The sequence below is a fragment of the Pipistrellus kuhlii genome, unplaced genomic scaffold (assembly GCF_014108245.1).
Source record: "Pipistrellus kuhlii isolate mPipKuh1 unplaced genomic scaffold, mPipKuh1.p scaffold_m20_p_12, whole genome shotgun sequence".
Lineage (NCBI taxonomy): Eukaryota > Metazoa > Chordata > Mammalia > Chiroptera > Vespertilionidae > Pipistrellus > Pipistrellus kuhlii.
This window is the reverse complement of record NW_023425427.1, coordinates 24814552-24836651: the sequence shown is the minus strand read 5'-3', so window position 1 is coordinate 24836651 and position 22100 is coordinate 24814552. Positions and strand designations below refer to the sequence as shown.

The 22100-nt window shown below is 36.3% G+C and overlaps 1 protein-coding gene across 6 annotated transcripts in view; it reads left to right on the top strand.

Moving 5' to 3' along the window:
- CEP78 (centrosomal protein 78) overlaps positions 1-17893 on the top strand; it is a 32155-nt gene extending 14262 nt beyond the window's left edge. For 3 of the 6 annotated variants that reach the window (XM_036433726.2, XM_036433723.2, XM_036433727.2), the window contains 10 exons: positions 511-575; positions 861-972; positions 3437-3572; positions 5319-5364; positions 6721-6849; positions 11724-11801; positions 14722-14888; positions 16215-16386; positions 16687-16734; positions 17272-17893. In XM_036433726.2, the coding sequence (XP_036289619.1) occupies positions 511-575; positions 861-972; positions 3437-3572; positions 5319-5364; positions 6721-6849; positions 11724-11801; positions 14722-14888; positions 16215-16386; positions 16687-16734; positions 17272-17832 (1514 nt within the window). In that variant the 3' untranslated portion in view covers positions 17833-17893. The remainder of the gene's footprint in view (positions 1-510; positions 576-860; positions 973-3436; positions 3573-5318; positions 5365-6720; positions 6850-11723; positions 11802-14721; positions 14889-16214; positions 16387-16686; positions 16735-17271) is intronic. The other 3 variants (XM_045580096.1, XM_036433725.2, XM_036433724.2) reach the window with 3 other exon arrangements.
- The last annotated feature ends 4207 nt before the right edge of the window (positions 17894-22100 follow it).

The following is a 22100-nucleotide window of genomic DNA, read 5'->3' as shown; positions in this document are numbered from 1 at the left end:
TCTTAACTAACGGGTCTCAGGTTTGATTCCGGTCAAGGGCACATGCCCGGGTTGCAGGCTCAATCCCCAGTGTAGGATGTGCAGGAGGCAACCGATCAATGATTCTCTCTCATCATTGATGTTCCTATCTCTTTCTCCCTCTCCCTTCCTCTCTGAAATCAATAACATATATATATATATATATATATATATATATATATATATATATATATATAATGTATATATATATATATATTTAATTTTTTTAAATAAAGTATTTAGACTTGATCTTTGCTGCTGCCAAAATAGTAGCATTTGGGGGAGGGCAATGTGTGAGGTGGCATACTTTCATCTTGGGTTTTTTAGAAGAAATTAGAATATGCAAAGATGGGACTAGGTATATAATTACATTATGAGGATTTCATATTTAATTTTATAGGAAAAAGCAATAATTGATTGCCTTTTGTTTATAAATGAAAATAGCCACTCATTGGAAAACAATTACTATAACTTCAATTTATTTTACTTTAGATCATTCTGTGATGAAAGCAGTTATCAAAAAAGTTCTCCAGAATGGAAGCAGTGCCAAGTCAGAGGTATAATGTGTTTCACTTCTCTAGGAAGAATTTCTCTTTCATTGATTTTTTTCTTCTTTTTCTAATAAAATAAAATTACCATTGTTGTTTTTGTCATCTTTAAGTTTTTAGTCAAATGAAATGACTTTCTGTTTTTTAAATAATGTGTGAATCTTTAATTTGGGGTACCAGAAATACAGATTGCAAATCTTTTCTTAACTTAAAATATCTTAAAATTTTCAATGAAGATCAAGCCCTCATAAATTACCTTTATCTGAAATGGATTATTTATTATTCCTCTTCCAGTATCAGTGGATAACTATTCCATCAGTGAAAGAACCATTGAAAACTGCTAAACAGAAAAAGAAAACTATAATTCTGGGAAGTGGTCGAAAAGGAAAGGCTACTATTAGAATTGGTAACTCTTCACTCTTTAATTCTACTAAAAGTTATACCCTTATGTGTTCTGGTGTGCTAAAATTGAAGACTCTTTTCATTATATAGGTTTTATGGTAACAAACAGTATTAACTACATACATATTAGGATGACTAATTGTTCTGATACAGATTATGAGAATTTGTAGAATGTAGAAATAATTTCAGAACGAGATGCTAATATTTTCCTTTGTTTAATTAACATATTTTCTTGTTTGGCTTCATAAAAAGTTTATTATTTTAAATATGTTTTCTAGTTGATGATTATTTCTAATGCTTTGCAGTTAAAACTCGGGGTGCACTTTGATAATTTTATCATTGTTGTGTTTGCATGGTGATTTTTTTAAAATAAAAAATTATCTATCCTTTTGTGCTATAAGGAATAGAATTTCTTCTAAGTTCCACTTTTACTTCTTATTCCCCTCTTGGAAATACCCACCTAAAGTTGTTGAGGGAGCTAACACTTTGTTTCTTTCAATTATTAAAAAAAACACACACACCTGCCGAAACTGATTTGGCTCAGTGGATAAAGCGTCAGCCTGCGGACTGAGGCGGTCCCGGGTTCGATTCCGGTCAAGGGCATGTGCCTTGGCTGCAGGCACATCCCGGGTGGGGGGGGTGCAGGAGGCAGCTGATTGATGTTTCTCTCTCTAGCTCTCTATCCCTCTTCCTTCTTCTCTGTAAAAATCAATAAAATATATATTTTTTTAAAAAACACCTTAGAGTATATATAATCTTTATAAAATAATTTTTTTAAAAAGGAAAAAATATCCTTGGATGAGGATTAAACAATAACAATAATAATAATGTATTTAATAGTAGTTGGTAAGAGTGTTTATTAAATCGGAAGAAATCTTATGATTTGCTTACAGTTTTTATTTCCAAACAGTGATATTTTAGTAGTCAAGTAGTAAATACAAAGAAATTGAGAGTATTACACTAATTATATATTATTAAAAGTTTATATCATGTATAAGAGTCTTAAAAGTAACTAAGTTAGTGTTTTAGTAGAATATTAGAAGTGGAAACACATAAGAAAACATTTAAATATTAAAAAATAATTAGAAATTCTATTATTTTAGTACCTGGTGTTGTAATAGGGCATCATGGAATGAGAATAGAACAATAAAAATTATTTTTCTTACTTAATTAAACAAAGTGAAAATGTGCAAGTTTGTGTGCTTGCTGAGCTATTTTAAGAGTAATTTTATTTTTTGGGCTTTTTTTTTGTATTTGCCTCAGTTATTTGGAGACATAGAGGTAAGCCAAATAAGTGTCTGGCTATATATTTAGATCCAAGTGAGGTTATGGATTAAATAATTGTGTGAATTGTGTCACATTCATATGACACGATGATGTGTACATTAAAAAAAGGAATTTATTAGGATTTTTTAAATCTAACAAGAGAAGTGTATTTTGGTTTTCATTACAAATATTTTTTGCTTTCATTTATGAAATTAAAGAAAAAGGTATACACATACAAATCACAGATACACAAACATTATTTGTTTGAGGATAAATAACAATATAATAGCATAAGATGAACTGAGGTCCTATATATTTTAAGAGATAATATAAATATATCCAGAGAAATCACACAGAATTATGTGATTATCAGTAAACTATACTACATGAAATATTTGTCCTTGACTACCACATATGCTTTATTTTACATACTAATGTTTCTTAAGTAGATCTTCTATAGTAAAATAGATTTCAAGGATAAATATAACCATATATTATTTGTTTTCAGTAACAGTGAAAATATTTAAATGTGATTTTTAATATATGGTTTGTTCTAAAGAAAATATTAAAATGTAGGCTAGTTTTTGCTACCAAAATATTTTATGTAATGATACTTGACTCTGGTATTGAAATGTAGGATAAGTCTTCATATTTTGCTCTTTTATCCAGTGGATTTTATTTCTTTTGTGTTTTCTACATGAAATAAAAGGAACAATGAAGGTCAACAGACTTATAGTAGAGTAACTTTGATCACCTACCACCCAGCAACTTTCAGTCTTGTAGCCTTGATCATTTTTACATAGCAAAATTAATCTTAAGTTGAAATTTTGGTCTACTTCAAAAGATTCTGATTATGAGGAGTCGTGGATGTATCTGTTTCTCTATCTTTGAAATTCAATAAACTAAGTGTTTCTGCATAGTACATAAAACGTATCCTATATAATTTTATTTCCTTTATTTTTTTATTTACTTTTGCATATTCTGCACATTTAATGTATTTTAGTTAAAATATTAACTTGTTACATATTTTTAAACAATGCTGGCTTATGTAAAAACATTTTTATAAAATGACTGTTTTTAATGTCTTTGGCATCATTTTTAAGTGCCTGCTTGCATTTTTTTTAAAGTGTGCATATGTGCTAAGTGTTCTGTAGTCCTTGAATGAATACTGAGTCTTTCTTTTAATGTTTTCTCAAACATAGGATTGGCTACAAAGAAACCTGCAAATAATGGAAGGAAACACTCCCTTGGGAAAGACAGTTATGCTCCTGAACCTCTGCCGCCTGGCGTGTCTGGTTTCCTGCCATGGCGTACTGCAGAACGTGCAAAAAGGAACAGGTACAGTATTTTTATTCCCTATCTTTAGGAGTTTCTATTATGTGGGAAGGAGCTCTCTGGCTGTCTCTATAGGGGATAAAGATAACTCACACAATGTTTTTTGCCTAGAGCACCTTTAAGAAAGAAAAACTAAGGTAATTATAATTGGGAACTTAAAGTTATTGCTTAAGTATCACAACAGATTTAACCCAGTGGGAGTCAAGAGGAGACTAAAATTATCTCTAATTGTGTGAATAAGAAAGATTTCATTAAAGGCTGGTACAGTTGAGCCAAGCCCTGCAGCACAGAAGTAAGAAGAAGTATGGATTAGACTTAATGTAACTCAGTCAACTGTCATAACTCATTTTAGTGAATTACACTAGATTTAACTAGTTTTAGCTGAATGTTTACCCAGGGGATAGATGTTTATAGTAGTATTTGTCATTGAAATGTAGAAGTCTTTTTAAATAGTTGAACTATAATTTTAGGCTTGCCAGTGAATTAGATTGCTATAAATTATGTTCAAATGACTTACTTGGTAGTATTCAAGAAACTGGGGTTTCACAATTGCTTAAGAAAATAGAATTGATTTTAAATAGGACTTGAAGTAGGTACTATGTAAAATTTTTATTAAATTGCTCACATTAAATTGATCATGTATAATGATCAGTTATATATTGTAGTCTCCATTGGACGACTGCTAATGTGAATTATTATTGTACTAGGGGCCCAGTGCACAAAAATTGTGCACTGGGGGAGGGAGGTTCCTTAGCCCAGGTTGCCCTCCCTCACATACTGGAATCCCTCAGGATGTCCTACTGATGGCTTAGGCCTGCACCCTATTAGGAGCAGACCTAAGCCACAGTCTGGCCTCTCTTTGCAGGAGGCAACTGGGCTGATCAGGGGAAGGTGCCAGCCCTGTCACCCTCTGCTGCAGCCATTGCCAGTCACCGCAGCCACCAAGGTGTTTTCATCTACACGGACTCCAGTCCCTTCACCGTGGAAAAATGACAACTTTCTTTAAGCATTTTCAAGATGTGTCTTTCATAGGATATGACATTTCTTTATTTTTCCTTTTATCCTCACCTGAGGAAATGTTTTCACTGATTTTTTTCCCCACTTCCCTCCAATCCCAGGCTTGGCCTCTGTGCTAGGCTTTAGGCTTGGGAAGAGGGAGGCCCTCACCCCACCCCTCTGATGGCCAGCTGGGAGTGACCTGGGTGCTGAGGAGGTTCCCCAGACCCAGGTATGTATGCAAATTAACTGCCATCTTTGTTGGGTTAATTTGCATACTCACTCTGATTGGCTGTGGGCTTAGCGGAGTTATGGTCAATTTAGATGTTTCTCTATTATTAAGTAAGATAAACTATAGTGCTGAGGTTCCAGTCTTTGCACATTAGTTTTATAATTTAGTGGTTTTGTATCTTTTTTTTGAGACTCTAATCTCAATCCATCCTAGTCTTAGGAGTCATAAATTGAAGAACCATTAATATCCCCATTAAAGAAGTTAGACTAGAAATCTTAACCATCCTGACATAGGAACTGAAGGTGCCTCTCAGCAGTTCAGAGTTATCACAAAACTAAAATGCTAAATCCTATTCAGTTATCTCCATAACAGAGCCTTACCGATCCTAACTTTGAGCTTATTTATTGTTATATAAAATTCAATATGGATATTGTACATAATCCTGACAAGTTTTATTAACTGGGGTTAACTGATGATATACTTATATTAAAATATAATTTGATTTGTTGATATTTCTTTAGGGGTTTTCCATTGATCAAAACTCGTGATTCATATAATCAGTTGCAGGTATGTAGCTGCCATATTTATAGTACATAGGGGGTTGAAGTGGAAAAGCTGCAAGGTTGTTCTCTTTGCTGTTTATTTATTTTAATATATATTATTGATTTTTTTTTTTTATAGAGAGCAAGGGGGAGAGAGAGTTAGAAACATTGATGAGAGCGAGTCGTCAATCAGCTGCCTCCTGCACACCCCCTACTGGGGATGTGCCCGCAACCAAGGTACATGCCCTTGACCGGAATCGAAACTGGGACTCTTCAGTCTGTAGGCTGATGCTCCAACCAGTTTTGGCCTCTTTGCTTTTTAAACTGAACAGAGCCTTGAAAGAAACATTTTCCTTCCTGAAAAAAATCCATTTAAAACTTGTCAGGTCACTCTCCCAATGCCACCTTGTAATTGTGTGGATATAGCACACACTGGGGGCATTGCGGTTTCAACTGTAAACAAGGAAGCCATTTCTCCAGTCCACAAATCAGCTGTTACCCAGTGAATGAATGTGACTGCCATTACTAATCCTGTATGTGGAGCTGTTATAGTCAACAATGTTCTGATATTTTCAAGAAATCTTATCTGGGGCTTTTTAACTTTCTTATCCTAAAGCCAAAATAAAGCACCACATCCCAAAGTCTCTGCTCTCTCGGAACACTTCTCTCTGTCTGACCAAGAGCACACATGCTTTCTGTCATACTGCCTCATGGACGTAGACCGCATGAATCCACAGTATCAGGTTCTCCTCCCAGCTATCCTGGGAGACTGTGTGGTTGCTCTGTAACAGATAGAACTCCTGGATTGAGAGAATAGTGCTCTAGGCATCAGTACCACCGCTGCCTGCCCAAAACAGTATTTACCATTGGGACCTTCCTACACTGCAGGGTTTGCTGCTTGTGGTTGAAACACTATCTTAGTAACTTGTCCTCGATGCCATCCTAGCACACTTCTTTTTGATCTGTAAACTTTTTACAGGGTTGGATCAGGTCCATTTTTTAAATTTTGGAAATACCGTATTGAACAACATTCCAGTGTCAGTGAAACTTGACAGGAGAGCTGTATTAGTACTATATAAGTACTATATAATTACTGTATTAATACTAGAGGCCCAGTGCATGAATTTGTGCACAGGTGGGGTCCCTGGGTCTGGCCAGCGAAGCAATCAGGGCAGATCAGGGCCAATTTTTTTTTTTAATTCAAACAATACTTATTCATAAAAAAAATAAAGTATTACAAATAGTAGTACATATGTTTCTTTTTTAACCAATTGACCTCCCCGCAACTTCCCTTACCTACCCCCCGCTCTGTACATGTGTCTTTTAATATTGGGTAGCTGGTTTATCTCATCTCTTACACTTCCTGTTTTCTTCCTTCAAGCAATTAGATTTTCCCGTGACTGTGACAGTAGAGAGTCCTTCCTCCTCAGAAAATGAAGAGGCCGATGATTCTTCTGAAAGTGTTCAAGAAGAACCTGAGAAAACAAGTTTAAAACAAGAAGCATTACAGGTACAAATATGGAGAAGAGTAGGGCAACTTGAGTGAGGCTTCTGTTTTCCCTTCCCATCTGCATTATGTTCTCTTGAGTGGTGCCTTTGCTTAGACCAGTGGTTCTAATCGCTACCCACAGATTGGGAACCACTAGTAGGGTCGCCTAAGACCATCGGAAAACACAGATACTTACATTATGATTCATAACAGCAGCAAAATTACAGTCATAAAGTATCAACAAAAATAATTTTATGGTTGGGGGTCACCACAACATGAAGAACTGTATTAAAGGGTCGCGGCATTAGGAAGGTTGAGAGCCACTGGCTTAGACCAAGGTGAAAGATTGATGTTTAACTCTAGGAAATAAAAATCAAAACATGCTATCACTAATATATTCCCCTTTCCTTAGAACCATAGAATATATTCAATTTAGGGAGAACCTGAATGATCATAAGATAAATATTCAAGAAATTGAATGAATGTAGTCAGCTGATTCTGTGCTCTTAGTTTACAGATAGGGAAATTGACTGTTCTAGCTGAACTGTTTCTATAAGAGGAAAATATGACTTAATTCTAGCAAAAGTAGAATTGAAAACAAAAGTTTTGATGTTAATATTCCCATTTTCTAAAATAAAATATTCTACATTATATCGTCTAATAAACCTGACATCTTACTTCTGTTTGTATGGATAAAAAAAATAATTGATTTGCATGACAAATTTTTACCTCTCACATATGCCATATTTTATTTCAACTTTAATGCAGAGTTGGTAATCTGTAGTAAATAAAGGAAACAGTATTTAAGGAGACCTTGTCTTTTTGTACTACAAACTCTACATTTAAATTTTTTAAATATATTTTTATTGATTTCAGAGAGGAAGGGAGAGGGAGAGATAAAAGCATCATTGATGAGAGAGAATCACTGATTGGCTGCCTCTTGCAAGCCCCATACTGAGGATTGACGTGCCATGACAGAATTGAACCGTGGTCTCCAGGTTCCTAGATCAATGCTTAACCACTGAGCTATGCCAGCCAGGCCATGTTTAATTTTTAAAAAATATATATATTTTATTGATTTTTTACAGAGAGGAAGAGAGAGGGATAGAGAGTTAGAAACGTCGATGAGAGAGACTCATCCATCAGCTGCCTCTTGCACACCCCCTACCAGGGATGTGCCCGCAACCAAGGTACATGCCCTTGACCGGAATCGAACCTGGGACTTTTCAGTCCACAGGCCAACGCTCTGTCCACCAAGCCAAACCGTTTTCGGTGGGCCATGTTTAATTTTTAAAAAATTATTTAACATTTTATTTTAGTATAAAACTTGGAAGATTTAGAACTAGTTATCCCATTTAGAACTAGATTTAGAACTAGACTATGGAAGCAACTATTTGATTTTCAAAAATGAAAGCAAATTTTTTAAGTTAAAATTAATGACAACAGTATAGAGAAATTTAAGTACTTAGAAAAATATGAAATGTTAGAGTGTGAGGAATCTGTCATTCATGTAAAATTACCCCTTTTGTTTTGTAAATGAGCACCTACAACTTATAGCACTGAAATGGTTTAGTCTTAAGTTTCAGAGTAAGACAAGACCCTAAGCGTCTAATTCCCATTCATTGTCATTTTAAATGTGTTGTATTCATTTCCCACCGGGTGACTAGAAGATTGTATTTAGAAAAGCAATTATAGACATTAGGGAAGACCAAGGGGGTTAGAAACTGTAAAGAGGTACTAACTGATTCAAGATGCATGAGGACCCTTCCAGCTCCCAGATGTCCATTCAGAGATAAAAATTAAGTAAATTGTATTGATATATATTCATAGAGTGGGAAAACTACAAAGCAATAAAATTGAATGAGCTAGAGCTACAGGCAACAGTGTGGATGAAATTTTTTAAACACTTTAAAATTAAATTTATTGATTGATTTTAGAGGAAGTGGGAAAGAGAGGGAGAGAGAAACATCCATTGTTGTTCCACCCAGTTATGCATTCATTGGTTGATTTGTATGTGCCCTGACCAGGGATCAAACCCACAACCTTGGCATATTGGGATAACACTCTAACCAGCTGAGCTACCTGGCCGGGGCCAGTGTGGATGAATTTTTAAAAACAATGTTGAGTGAATTAAATAAGATACAAAAAACTGCATACACTATGATTCTTTTCACATGAAGTTAGACATTGATAAAACTAAACTATTTTGTTAGGTATGTATGAATGTAAAGAAAATGATTGTTGGGAAATAAGGTTGGTAATTTAACTCCAGGAAGAGAAGAGGGGCTTGTGATGGGGAGAGAACGTGGGGGGGGGGGGGGGGGGGGTTTGAGATGCAGACAGGTTTTACTTACAGACTTGAATGGTAGTTAGAAAAGTAATCTCCTTATTTGTCACACTGACAGTTTTGTTCTGTGCTCTTTTCATATTCATATATTTTGCAATTAAAAACCTGCTTAAAGCCAAGACCAGTTTGGCTCAGTGGATAGAGCATCAGCCTGCAGACTGAAAGGTCCCAGGTTCGATTCCAGTCAAGGGCATGTACCTTGGTTGCGGGCACATCCCCAGTAGAGGGTGTGCAAGAGGCAGCTGATCAATGATTCTCTCTCATCGATGTTTCTAACTCTCTATCCCTCTCTCTTCTTCTCTGTAAAAAATCAATAAAATATATTTAAAAAAAAAGAAAAACAAACCTGCTTAAAGAAATGGTTGCCTCTAGAGAGTAGATGTGTGCGTGGAATGAGAGACTACAGTTGACCCTTAAACAACGTGGGGGATGGGGTGCCTACCACTTGCACAGTCAAATGGTGAAATATAACTTAAGTTGGCCTTCCACAGTGCTACATGGATTCCCAACCACCAGTTCAAGGGTCAACTGTACTTTATTTTAAGCCCTTTGCTACTGTTTGCATGTAAATGTTCATCGTTTAGCATTCATTGAACATATTCTATGAACCAAGCACTCTTCTAAGTTTTACATATGTGCCAACTCATATAATTCTCATAAGAACTCTATGATATGAGAACTTATCTCCACTTTATAGATGATTAAATTGAGGGCTATAGTTATTGAATTTGTCCAAAGTTATATAACTGATACATTGCCATTAGCAATCTTCTAGAAAATCTTAGAAGTTTTTTGGAAAGCATTTTGGAGATCTATACCTCAAAGTCTTAAAAATGTTCAGTTGCTTTAATCTCAAACTCTTAGATTTATATCATTAAAATTATGCTACCCCTACCCGATTTGGCTCAGTGGATAGAGTATCGGCCTGCAGACCAAAGGGGCCCGGGTTCAATTCCGGAGAAGGGCACATACCTTGGTTGCAGGCTTCTCCAATTAATGTGTTTCTCTCACATTGATGTTTCTCTGTCTTTCCCTCTCCTCTCTCTTCCACTCTCCCTAAAAATCAAGGGGAAAAAATCCTCAGATGAGAATTAAAAAAATCTTAATTTAATGAATGAAAAGAGCCACCATACATAAAAATAATTTTTTTGTCTTATAATATTGAAAATTTGTGAAGAACTTAAGAGTATAACCATAAAAATGATTAATGTGGAGCAGTAAACTCTCTCAATGGAATATTTTGTGTCCCACTAAAAAAATGATTGATTCAATGTTAAATGGAACAAACGAGTATAAAATTTGATACACAACCTGATGGGAGCTTTATTAAAAAAAAATTTCAACTAGCCAATAAATAGCAGGGAGGAAGGAGAGCTGATGACAGGAAGAAAATTGCTCCAGAACCTTATCATTTGCTTGATCAGGAATTGACCTGACACCCTTTGGTGCATAGGTCGATGTTCTAACCACTGAGAACATGGGCCAGCGCCCATATGAATTAGCCGAAACCGATTTGGCTCAGTAGATAGAGCGTCGGCCTGCGGTCTGGAAGGTCCCAGGTTCGATTCCGGTCAAGGGCATGTACCTTGGTTGCGGAACATCCCGTGGAGGGTGTGCAGGAGGCAGCTGATCGATGTTTCTCTCTCATCATCGATGTTTCTAACTTTCTATCCCTCTCCTTTCCTCTCTGTAAAAAAAATCAATAAAATATATATTTTTTAAAAAATAAAGAATATGAATTACTTTGTAGGAAAGGACACTTTTTCATAGAAATTCAACATTATGTTCTAATTCTCTCCACTAGAGGGAGAAACTGTTTCATGTACGTAATTGAACTTTGATATGCTGTTTAGAACTGGTTATGAATGGAGTATTTTAGTCTACTGTCTCTGATTGTGATGTGGCTTGTTTGTTGGAATGTTTTTGTAAAAAGAAAAAAATTATTGAAGTTTAACATACATATGATTTAAAGTGCTTAAATCATAATTACAAAATAGCTCAGTGAATTTTTACAAACGTATAGATTCACGTCTCCCATAAAGATAAAAATATTTACAGCTTTTCAAAAAGTTCCCTTGCTCAACTTCTCTAATCAATATATCCTCTCTCCCCAAAGGTAGCCACCATTCTGACTTCTATCATGTGATAATTTGCTTTTTTTTTTTTTTTTAATTGGGGCCTACCTAGAGTTATTGAACTTGTCCAAGGTTAGAATCTCTGTGAAGTCAGTTTTAAATATTGAGAACATTCTGTAAATAATAGAGGAATTTTTATTTCTGATTTACTATATTATAGATATATACTCCTTTTATGGTGAGCTGCCACAAATTATTTTGGAAAGAGAAGAAGCTAAATAAATAAATCTTAAACATGCTAATTTGATGTATTTTGGTAATTCACTATTGTAGTATAAGTAGTGGATTATAATCTTGAAATCTGAGTTCACTTGTGGCCCTGCCTCTAAATCCTTGGTGAGATCTATAGCTGGGAAGACTTGGATATCACACTGTGAATAGCTAATGATATTTTCTCTATTTCCTCACACTAGGGAAAACTGGATGAGTGCCTAAATCAGTTAAAGGAAGAAAGAGTAATAAGGCTCAAGGCTGACAAACGAGTTAGTGAGGTAAACAAGTGTTTTCTTATACTTTGCAGAATTTTTTGGTTTTATTTTAATTTCATTTTAAGCCAGGTGCACAGACCGTTTGTAAACTTTAAAGCTGTAATATATTACAACTTGGTTGCACCACATGAACTTTCGTATTTACTTATAGTTAGTGGTTATGTGAACTACCCTGTTTCCCGAAAATAAGACAGTGTCTTATATTAATTTTTGCTCCCAAAGATGCGCTAGGTCTTATTTTCAGGGGATGTCTTATTTTTCCATGAAGAAGAATACGGTACACCTTTATTGTTAAATGAAAATAAAGGAAATTTATTACCTGTATACGGTATAGTAGTACGGTAGTTGTCAACACAAACCAGACAAACTGTGAATCCTACAGTATCAAGAATTTACTCATTTAATCAGTGACAATCATATCATCATCTTATGGAAGATCATAACAATCCAATTCCTGAATTTCCTGGTGAATTTCTTGTGACTCCTGGGGGGGCCTCATTTTCGGGAGGATGCCTTATATTTCACTCAGTAGGAAACCTGTAAGTAGGTCTTATTTTTGGAGGATGTTTTATTTTCGGGGAAACACGGTATATCCCAGAAAGCATTTGTTAAAAATATATTTTATTGATTTTTTTACAGTGAGGAAGGGAGAGAGATAGAGAGCCAGAAACATTGATGAGGGAGAAACATCAATCAGCTGCCTCCTGCACCCCCCCCACAGGGGATGTGCCTGCAACCAAGGCACATGCCCTTGACTGGAATCAAACCTGGGACCCTTCAGTCCGCAGGCCGATGCTCTATCCACTGAGCCAAACCGGTTTAGGCAGCATTTTTTTTAATGTAAAAATCAGGGGTTTTTTGTATATGTGCTTTTATATAACTTTAGCTTATTTTTTGTTCATGATGTTTTGATTCAAGAAAGCACTTGTGCTTACACTATGTATATAGTAACATAAAACAGTCTTAACAGTAACATGTGAAGACTGTTTACTGATAATGAGTTAGGAAAGTGAATCATTTAAATAAATAAGTATAATATATTGGAAAATGCTAAGAATACAATGAAAGAAAAATATGTATTATGAGAATTACAATTAGATTAATGTGCATGAAAGCAGGGCATAAGCTATAAAAAGTTCCGTATGAGTATATATTATTACTTCAGGCCCGATGCACTAAATTCGTGCAAGAGTAGGCCTTCCTTCCCCTGGCTGCCGGTACCCAGGACCCAAGCTTCCCTACTCTGGCCGCCTGCAGGCACCCGGGACCTGGGCTGGCTTCCCTCTGGCCCAGGCCTCGTCAGGAGGACGTCCAGTTTAATTAGCATATTACTCTTTTATTATTATAGATAAGGTGAGTTTAGGGAGGAATCTCTAAGTGTATACATTGGATTGGAGGACATTTATTCAATCAATATTGAGCACCTGCTTATAGTAGGCCAAAGATGCATCATGAACAAAACGTATTTCCAAGAAATACTGGAATTGGGCTTCTATGTGGTTTTAAATGAACAGATGATGAAGTGTGCAAGGGAGTAAATATTTTAAGAAGCCAAGGTAACCATGTAGTTAATAAATTGGGTATGGCTTAGGACTTCTAAATTTGCACAATTAATATTTTTCTCATTAAAATTAATCTTCATTGGGTCTGTTTGTGTTGCCAGAGAAAGAGAACCAGCGATCAGACTCTCAAACCTCAGAGGGAAAATAAGGGGGGATGGGGGTAAGGGGAAGAGATCAACCAAAGGAGTTGTGTGCATACATATAGGCCTAGCCAGTGGCCATGAACAACGGGGGGGGGGGGGGGGGGGGGGAGACACATATCTAGGGAGGGGTTTGGGATGGGAATGGGGGACTAAGGACAATTATGTGAGACCATAATCAATAAAAAAAAAAATTAATCTTCAAAATTCAACAGAGTTGTAGTCCTTGTTAAATTTGACTCTATTTTATTTTCTAATTTAAAAGAACCCATAAGCAGCTAATTCTATAATGTGAAATGAGGATTCATTATGAAATTAACCAGTTAAAAATATCTTTTGAAGATCATTAATAAAACTAATTTTTTTGTATTTTTTAAAATATATTTTTATTGATTTTAGAGAGAAGGAGAGACCGATAGAAACATCATTGATGAGAGAAAATCTTTTTATATATATATATATATATTTTTTTTTTATTGATTTTACACAGAGAGGAATTGAGAGGGACAGAGAATTAGAAACGTCGATGAGAGAGAAACATCAACCAGCTGCCTCTTGCCCACCCCCTACCGGGGATGTGCCCTTGATCAGAATCGAACCCAGGACCTTTCAGTCCACAGGCCGACGCTCTATCCACTGAGCCAAATCAGTCCCGGCGAGAGAAAATCTTTGATTGGCTGCCTCCTGCACACCCCCTTCTGGGGCTCAAGCCTGAAACCCAGGCATGTGCCCTGAGTAAGAATTGAACTGTGGCCCTAGCTGGTTTGGCTCAGTGGATAGAGCGTCAGCCTGCGGACTGAAGGGTCCCAGGTTCGATTCCAGCCAAGGGCACATGCCTGGGTTGCGGGCTCCATCCCCAGTGAGGGGTATGCAGGAGGCAGCCAGTCAATGATTCTCTCTCATCATTGATGTTTCTATCTCTCTCTCTCCCTCTCCCTTCCTCTCTAAAATCAATAAAATATATTTTTAAGAAAAAAGAGTTGAACTTTGATCTGGTTCATGGGCCAATTCTCAACAAGCCTCACTGGCCAGGTGATAATTGCTTTATTTATATACTACCTAAGTGTTATATAAGAAACTTTGTTGAGTGGCTCTGGGTTTTGATAATTGTCTTTAATTAGTGAGTTAGATTAATTATAAATTTATTGCATTCTTAAATATTTAATAACTTTTCTTTTGATGACAGAGAAAATGTCAGATATTTTCAATCTTCTTTTATAGCTTGAACATGAAAATGCCCAGTTAAGAAATATAAATTTTTCTTTGTCTGAAGCCCTGCATACACAGTCCTTGACAAACATGATCCTGGATGATGAAGGTGTTTTGGGCAGCATTGAGAATTCTTTTCAGAAGTTCCATGCTTTCTTGGATCTCCTTAAAGATGCTGGGTTAGTTAATTTCTCTCCATGCCATTTAGCTTTTTGCAATTATACTGGTATTTTTTGCTAAGGAACTTCAGCAGTTTCATGGTCATATTTAGTGCATAATTATAGGTAGTGTACTTAATTTTTTTAAATGAGGAATTACATTTTAAAAGAAATGCAAAATGGGATCCTGCTTTGGTAAAGCAAAAGAGCCCATTAAAAAAGAGTAACTTATAGATAAAATAATTAGTAAGTATAGTTTTGGGTAAAGACTAAATCAAGGTAATTTGAATTGGAAAATACTACAGAAGGCATAGGAATTTCCCTACCTTTTATTCATTTTGCTTGTTAAATAAAATTAAAGTTAAAATTATTTTTGTCCTACACATAAAAATTATAACTAATCAACCGAGCATATATAGATCAGTGGTTCTTACCTGGGAGTGATTTTACTGAAAGAAGATACCAAAAGAGAGAATGAGAGGTTGATAATTGATGGAGTAATATCTGTGGGTGTATGGATTGGTGTAGGGAAGGAAGGAACACACATTCTTGGAAACTGTAGGGAAGAAAGGTGGTAAAGAAGTGTGGGAAAATGGTGATGGAAGGAGACTTGACAGGTTGGTGAACACACAGTACAGTGTACCAATGATATGTTGTGGAATTGTGCACCTGATGCCTATATAATTTTGTTAACGAGTGTCACCCCCACTAAATTCAATAAAAATAAAACCATGACACTGGGAAAATATTTTTTTTTAAGTGTGGGAAGAGAGTGGGAGATAAGGACTGGGTACATGGTAGGTGATGAAGCTACTAGTGAGACAGTGTTTAAAATGGAGAGTTAATAGGTAAGGAAATAAAATCAAATAGTGGTTAACACATTGTTGAAGAGAGAGAGAAATTTAAAGGATTGAATGAGCCGAAACTGGTTTGGCTCAGTGGTAGAGCGTTGGTCTGCAGACTGAAAGGTCCCAGGTTCGATTCCGGTCAAGAGCATGTATAATACCTTGGTTGCAGGCACATCCCCGGTGGGGGGGTGTGCAAGAGGCAGCTGGTCGATGTTTCTCTCTCATCGACATTTCTAGCTCTCTATCTCTCTCCCTTCCTCTCTGTAAAAAATCAATAAAATATTTAAAAAATAAAAATAAATAAAGGATTGAATGATCTTTGTAGTCCCAGAGCATGAATATTGAGAGGTCTAAGAACTTGGGAAAGATAGAGGCTTATCATCTGGAGTAGAAATTGGCTTTTAAGATTATAAAAGTATTTTATAAGTACAGGTATGGGGGAATCTAAGCTGCTCTTAAGTGACTATAGTAACCCTTGCCTTTTCCTCCTTTTGTCCAGGCTTGGGCAACTTGCCTCATTAGCAGGTATAGATCCGTCAGATTTTAATTTACTAGGTCGTCCACAGCTGCATTCCACTCTCACTGGTCCACCTAAAGAAGAAAAGAAGGCACTTGAAGAAGAAAAACCAGAATCAAAGCAGAATGCCCTAGGACAAATGCAAAATATTCAAGTAAGTGGAGAGAATAAGAGTGCTTAGCAAAAGGGAGTTACCAAGTCAGAGAAAATAACAGTAATCTGTCTTAACTCATTCACATGCTTGGGAGCTAGAAGCCCATCCGGGTCCTTTCTAAATCTGAGATTAGTAAATTTGTGCCCATTTCATGATATATTGTTATATGTAACAAAACTGGAAGTTCTTTTGAAAATCTATGACAAAGCAAACTATCTTCAGTGAAAGAAATGAAGCATTAGAGAATATATTCTAAATTTTAAATTGTGTAAATATCTATTTTATTCATATTTCATCTAGGTTTCTATTTGTATGCAGTCAGCTTACAATGAAGGAACACTAATGAAGGTACAAGTACTAATACAGATAACTATTTAAAATAAGTGAACCAGATATATCTAGTAGACAATATATTACCGTTAGTCACCCAGTTGTGGGAAGAGGGGAAAACCTGTCTGCTTTTCCTCTACTTTACTTGGAGTCCCCGTCTTCCGTCTCAGTTGGTCTCAGACTGATCGTGGGAACTGACACTTAAGAACCCAGTCTCGTCACATAGTGGATACTGCTTGTATGTGGCTGCAAAATAAAAAAGAAATTAATTTTCTTGAAGAATAGAGTTTTATTATTTCTAATGAGGGAAAAAGAAATGGGTGATTACCCCAAACACCAGAGTCTGCAAACATAGTGGACATAGCCTTGGATATAGCGAAGTTAAGTTGGGAATAACTTGGCAAGATATAATTAGAAAGAAAGAAAAAAAACTGGTTCTAAAATCTTCTAAATGATCCATTCATAAAATCAGAGAGTAACATTGACATTTAGGACTCTACTTTTTAATAGCTGGCTTTGTTCATTACTGAATTTCTGTCTTTCCCCCCCCTCTAGTTTCAGAAAATTACGAGTGATACTACCATTCCTTTGCCTCTCGATGCCTTACAAGTCCAAGTTTCTACTCAGGAGGCCTTAGAAACTTCCAAAGACATCATGGGAGTCGAAGCCACTGAGCAACGGCAGGAGTCTTCGGAGGGAGTCATTGGTAGAACATGTTCTCCTTCAGCAGATGGGATTTCTGGACCTGGAAGTCAAAGAAAAGACGAGTTGTCTAGAAATAGCAGATCTTCTTCAGAGAAAATAACCAAAACAGGTGAATATACCAAAAAACACTCCACTAAGAAAAAACATGGAAAGGACCTACATTCCTGCTCTGACTCATCTGTAAACTGGAAAAGCAAAGGAATAGAGCATGATAGCTCTTTGGTTAGTGAACCAATTAAAAGTGAGTCTTTGAAAAATCACATTTCTGTCAAGAAAGAAAGTAGAATAGTGACTGTTTCATCCAAGAGAACTAAAAGTAAATTCAATGTATTAGAACATTCTGAAAGTGATACTCTTGGATCTGATTTTGAATTTCAAGAAAGCATTCGTACTCTATCACGCCTGACATAGGTCTAAATCTGTTGAAATTATGTTTTTGCCTTAAATTTTTAATAAATTTCTTATGTTTTCATCATGGCATATGGTGTTTTAAATATGGAACTGGAAGCCATTAGAGAAAGATGTATCTATTCTTTTCATTATAATGAACCTTTTGGTGTATATTTTCCATTGCCAGTTTGCACCATTCACTCAACAATACGATTACTATTTTTAGCAATGAATAAAACAAAACTTTTATCCTATGAAATTAGTCCTCTATGGAGTGGGGGGAAAAATTAGCAAAGCAGGGTAAGGGAACTAGAAAGGGATGAGAGTGAATAAATGAAATTGTTTTACCATTTGGTTAAATGTGGAAACATTATAAATTGCAAGGCCAAAAGCCATTGATGCATCCTAATTCATAATATCCAGAGTAGCATACATTTACCAAATACTTAACCAGGTTTATGAATTATGGCAACTCAATGGTAGGGAATTATTATGCCCATTCTGTAGATGAAGTGACTAAGGAGACACTACGTGATTGCCCAAAATTACATGGCTGAAATAAGTTGTAGAGCTGGGATCTGAACCAGAATCCATGCTTTTAATCACTTTTTCATCCTTTTTCCCTGTTAAGAGAGGAAGGGTTTGAGGAAGACATTAAGAGTAAAGCCGGTGAGCATTAGAAGAGCAAGAATGGGGCTACCTGCCTGTACCTTCCCCTGTTGGGTAGGATTTTTTAAGGGAACACTGGTCTCTGAACTAAATTATGCTTCCCTGGTAAAACATGTGTAGCTAAGTCCTTAGTTAAACCAGACTGACTTGAGAAGGAAGATCGAAGAAAAGCTGGAATGTCAGATTTCTTCTAGAAGGTTCCGCCTGATTGCTACTACAATGCTATGTAGTTTATAATTATGCATTCACTCTTACAGGAATAAAACAATGAACAAGAATGATTTAGTTTCGGCCCTTTAATAATAAAGTGAGGGGGGAAAACACAAGCAGATGTTTGTTTGTTTTTAAATATATTTTATTGATTTTTACAGAGAGGAAGGAAGAGGGATAGAAAGCTAGAAACGTTGATGAGAGAAACATCGACCAGCTGCTCTTGCACACCCCCTACCGGGAATGTGCCCGCAGCCAAGGTACATGACTTGACTGGAATCAAACCCGGGACCCTTCAGTCCGCAGGCTAACGCTCTATCCACTGAGCCAAACTGGTTTCGGCAAGCAGATGTCTTAATACAGCATGTTACATTCTATAAAGACAATACTTTTGTAATTTAGCCAGTGTTTGAGGAAGAAGAGAGAGCTGTGGGGCCAAGAAAGGTCATCTAAAGAATCAGCCTCCAGCATTAAAAAAAATAGGGAACCCTGAGATCCAGAGTCCATTCAAAGATTAAAAAAACAAACAAACAAAACAAAAACAACTTACGGTAAGCTAAGTCTTAAAAGATTTGTTGGAACTGGTAAAAGTGATGAAGGGAAAGGATATTTCAGGTACAGGGAACAGCACAAGTACAAGTACAGAGCTATGGTGTGAGAGTGGTCTGTTTGGGAAACCACACCTACAAGTGGTTTAAAATAAATGGAGTATCATCATCAGTGGCAAGTGGCACTGAAGTAAACAGCGGAGAGAGTGAGAGCAGGCCTTACAATCCCCGTTGCATGGAGTAGTGAGCGAATCCACAGGATTAAAGAATGGAAATGACATGTTTGGGTTTGCATTTTAGATTGTTAGCTTCAATGTGGCAGATGAATTTGAAGAAACATGGAGCTCAATTATGCCACACTCTCTCCTGTGGAACATTATTTGTAAGTGGAATTTACATACGCCAATTCTCCTCTCTGGGTTCTGGGCTTGATCCCCAGTAAGGGAAGGGGCATGCAGGAGGCAGCCAGTTGATGATGTTCTTCTCATAGATGTTTCTATCTCCATCCTTCTCTTTTCATCTCTCTCTATCAATAAAAAAAAAAAAAACGTTAAAAGGAGTTTTTTGGACAAAAAAAAAACCCCATGATGATCTACTGGCATGTTATTACAACTAATGAGAAAGCTTATTAAGGAGGCAGGTATAACACCAACACCGATATCAAAAGCTCTGTATATATCAGCAATAACCAATTAACAATTTTTAAAAATATATATTTTATTAATTTTGTACAGAGAGGAAGGGATTTATTCCAGGAATGCAAGGATGGTATAATATCCGCAAATCAATAAAAGTGATACATCACATAAACAAATTGAAAGATAAAAATCATATAGTCAAATCAATTGATGCAGAAAAAGCATTTGATAAAATCCAACACCCTTTCTTGATAAAAACTCTCAACAAGGTGGGAGTACAAGGATCATACCTCAACATAATAAAAGCTATATGTGATAAACCCACAGCCAACATCATGCTCAATGGGCAAAAACTAAAACCATTCCCTCTAAGAACAGGAACAAGGCAGGGTTGCCCACTCTCACCACTCCTGTTTGACATAGTACTGGAAGTACTAGCCATTGCCATTAGACAAGAAGAGGATATAAAAGGCATCCAAATTGGAAAAGAAGAAGTAAAGTTATCCTTATTTGCAGATGACATGATATTGTACATTAAAAACTCAAAAGACTCCATTAAAAAACTAATTGACTTAATAAATGAATTTGGCAATGTAGCAGGATACAAAATTAACACCAAGAAATCTATGGCATTTCTATACACCAATAGTGAACTTGCAGAAACAGACTAAAAAGGCAATCCCATTTACCATCACACCAAAAAAATTAAGATGCCTTGGAATAAACTTAACTAAGGAGGTAAAAGACCTATACATGGAAAACTACACAACACTGAAAAAAGAGACAGAGGAAGATGTAAACAGATGGAAGAGCATACCATGTTCATGGATTGATAGAATCAACATCATCATACTGTCCATACTTCCTAAAGCAATCTATAGGCTCAATGCACTCCCAATTAAAATACCAACGACATATTTTACTGACCTAGAAAAAACTCTTCAAAAGTTCATTTGGAACAACAAAAGACCCCAAATAGCCACAGCAATCCTGAGAAAGAAGAGAAAAGTAAGAGGGATCTCAATACCAGATTTCAAGCTGTATTACAAAGCCACTGTTCTCAAAACAGCCTGGTACTGGCACAAGAACAGACATATAGATCAATGGAATAGAATCGAGAACCCAGATATCAACCCAAATCACTATGCTCAGTTAATATTTGACAAAGGAGGCACAAACATACAATGGAGTCAAGACAGTCTCTTCAATAAATGGTGTTGGGAAAATTGGACAGATACATGCAAAAGAATGAAACTGGATCACCAACTTACACCAGACACAAAAATAAACTCAAAATGGATACAGGGCTTAAACATAAGATGGGAAACCATAAAAATACTAGAGGCATCCACAGGCAGCAAAATCTCAGACATATGCCAAAAGAACTTCTTCACTGATACTGCCCCTAGGGCAATGGAAGCTAAAGAGAAAATAAACAAATGGGACTACATCAAAATAAAAAGCTTTCTTACAGCAAAGGAAATCATCAACAAAACAACAAGAAAGCCCTCAGTATGGGAGAACATATTTGCAAATGTTATCACTGATAAAGGTTTAATCTCCAACATCTACAGACAGCTTATACAACTTAATAAAAAGAAGATAAATGACCCAATTAAAAAATGGGCAATGGATCTAAATAGAATCTTCTCAAAAGAAGACAGAAGGAAGGCCAAGAGGCACATGAAAACATGCTCAAAGTCACTAATTATCTGAGAAATGCAAATCAAATCAACAATGCGGTACCACCTCACACCTGTCAGAATGGCCAACATCAACAAATCAACAAACGACAAGTGTTGGCGAGGTTGCGGAGAAAAAGGAACCCTCGTGCACTGCTGGTGGGAATGCAGACTGGTGCAACCACTGTGGAGAACAGTATGGAGCTTCCTCAAAAAACTGAAAATGGAACTCCCATTTGACCCAGTAATCCCACTCCTAGGAATATATCCCAAGAAGCTAGAAACATCAATCAGAAAAGATATATGCACCCCTATGTTCATAGCACAATTTACAATAGCTAGGATTTGGAAACAGCCTAGGTACCCATCAGCAGATGATTGGATCCAAAAACTATGGTACATTTACACAATGAAATATGCTGCCATAAAAAAAAAAAATTCTCATCGTTTGCAGCAACCTGGATGGAATTGGAGAACATCATGCTGAGTGAAACAAGCCAGTCAATGAAAGAGAGACACCACATGACCTCACTTATTTATGG